The 2,012-nt window shown below is 44.0% G+C and overlaps 1 protein-coding gene across 1 annotated transcript in view; it reads left to right on the top strand.

Moving 5' to 3' along the window:
* Positions 1–503, top strand: part of LOC105311964 (tigger transposable element-derived protein 2-like) — a 1,627-nt gene extending 1,124 nt beyond the window's left edge. The window contains exons 2-3 of the mRNA XM_011404223.1: positions 35–201; positions 261–503. Of these exons, the coding sequence (XP_011402525.1) occupies positions 35–201; positions 261–503 (410 nt within the window). The remainder of the gene's footprint in view (positions 1–34; positions 202–260) is intronic.
* The last annotated feature ends 1,509 nt before the right edge of the window (positions 504–2,012 follow it).

Genomic DNA, 2,012 nt, shown 5'->3' with positions numbered 1-2,012 from the left:
CATCCTCCTATTAGTGCCTACAACATGATTGCAGTTGGGGCAAGTGTGGACTATATCTTTAAGCCCATCCATCATAAGAGGCAACCAGCAGAGACACCAACTGATAAGCACAAAGAAACCAAGTATGAAAAAGAACCCAACAGCAAGCCAGGTCATGGTACCAGCCTCATAAGATACATTTGTCATCATTTGAGTCTGACAGTGAGGGCAAACCATTTGAATTGGAGAAGAGCCAAAGTACATGGCCTGAGTCCCCATAGCGACTGTATGAGGTGGCTGGTACACGTGAGGGTGAGGTTGGTAGCCAGCCTGAGGGTATGGAGGGGCTTGGGGAGGTGGATAACCAGGCTGGGGCGGTGGGGGGTAAGCAGGTTGGGGATACTGTGGAGTACCGCTATAACCTCCTGCCTGCTGCTGTTGTGGAGGAGGCTGATAGTCGTACTGGGGAGGAGGAGCAGTTGATGGCTGCTGAAGAAGAGGCTCCTTGTCAGAGTCAGACATAACCTTTACAAGTTTTGTGTGCTGCCTGATAGATTAGATAGCTCGAGAGATATCTTCATTGACAGGTAGGTGGGGCTTCGTCCAGAAAGCGCATGCGCAGTAGAGAATGCCTCCAATTGGTGGGATTGAAAAAGCATGGGATAAAAATATATAATATCATAGTGGTAAATATAAAACACAACTTTTCTGCAAACAGCAAGTCAGCAACAAGCATTTAATTAATACAGGTACAATATAAAAATTAATAGTCTGCGTTAACTGGACAAATATGAATGATTGCTTTGAATCCACTTATCAAAAGAGCCAAGATGAAGAGAAGCATACTCAGACATCCCAGGAAGTCAAATTTAAACAAAATAACACCAATAATAAGAAAAACCAATAAAATATACTGATTATAAGACACGTTTGTCATCAGTTGATTCCGACAATGAGGACAGATCATTTGGATTGGAGCAAATCCATGGTATATCTGCAGGGAAATTAGAGGCTGATAGGGGGGTGACTGCTGCAGAAAAGGGAGAAAATATCTTGGATTACCCCAAAAATTCTCTGGCATTATCTGCAAGTACAAACAGCAGAACCGAGCAGTTAACTAGTAGTTTACGTTATTGGGATGTGGGAGCGGTAACCGGACGTAGTTTGCAATGCTAGAGCTCCGGCAGTCCGTTTTTCTCCGTAAAACAGCTTGTGCGCATGCGCAATAGTGCAAAATGGAACTTGGTCTTTTTATCAAGAAACACTAAACCCTAACCCCAAAACCCTACGATCCCGGAGGCTAAGATGTACGAGAGGGTGCTCTAAAAACTAAACACTAAACCCCAATCCCAACCCTACGACCCCGGAGGCTAAGATGTACGAGAGGGTGCTCTAAAAACTAAACCCCAATCCCAACCCTACGACCCCGGAGGCTAAGATGTACGAGAGGGTGCTATTTCTTGACCCCAAAAAAAGCCAAAAAGAAAAAAATTGCAAAAAAGATATTTTTGAAAAAGAAAAAAAAAATCAAAAACTGCAGCATAGTTTTACTCGGTAGTCCTGACCGGATTCGAACCCCTGACCATATCCGTGCAATCCACACCAGCCTCTCCACTGCACCACCACGACCCTGCTGCATCATCAACGCTGGTTGTTGTATTTATACTCGGTTTTTATAATATAAATCAGTGTATTATTAATACTGGGGCGTAGCCCCAGTATATATAGGGGCGACGCCCCTATTACCGGAGCTCTAGCACTGCATACTGTGTCCGGTTACCGGAGCTCTAGACACTTCCATAAATATATTCTCGAGTCTACTGGCACTAGTGTCTCTCACCACGGCAGGAACTTTATTCACGTCTTTAGAGTTCTTTCTGTCTCATCCTTTATTTGCTGCTCATGCTGTCATTCTCTCCATTTGCTCTGCAGTCGGTCAGTTGTTCATCTATTACACAATATCTCAGTTTGGTCCTCTGATATTCACGTTCATAGTAACTTCAAGGCAAGTGTTCAATATACTCCTGTCTTGC

This window comes from Amphimedon queenslandica, unplaced genomic scaffold (assembly GCF_000090795.2).
Source record: "Amphimedon queenslandica unplaced genomic scaffold, v1.1 AMPQUscaffold_13484, whole genome shotgun sequence".
Lineage (NCBI taxonomy): Eukaryota > Metazoa > Porifera > Demospongiae > Haplosclerida > Niphatidae > Amphimedon > Amphimedon queenslandica.
This window is presented reverse-complemented; position numbering and strand designations above follow the sequence as displayed.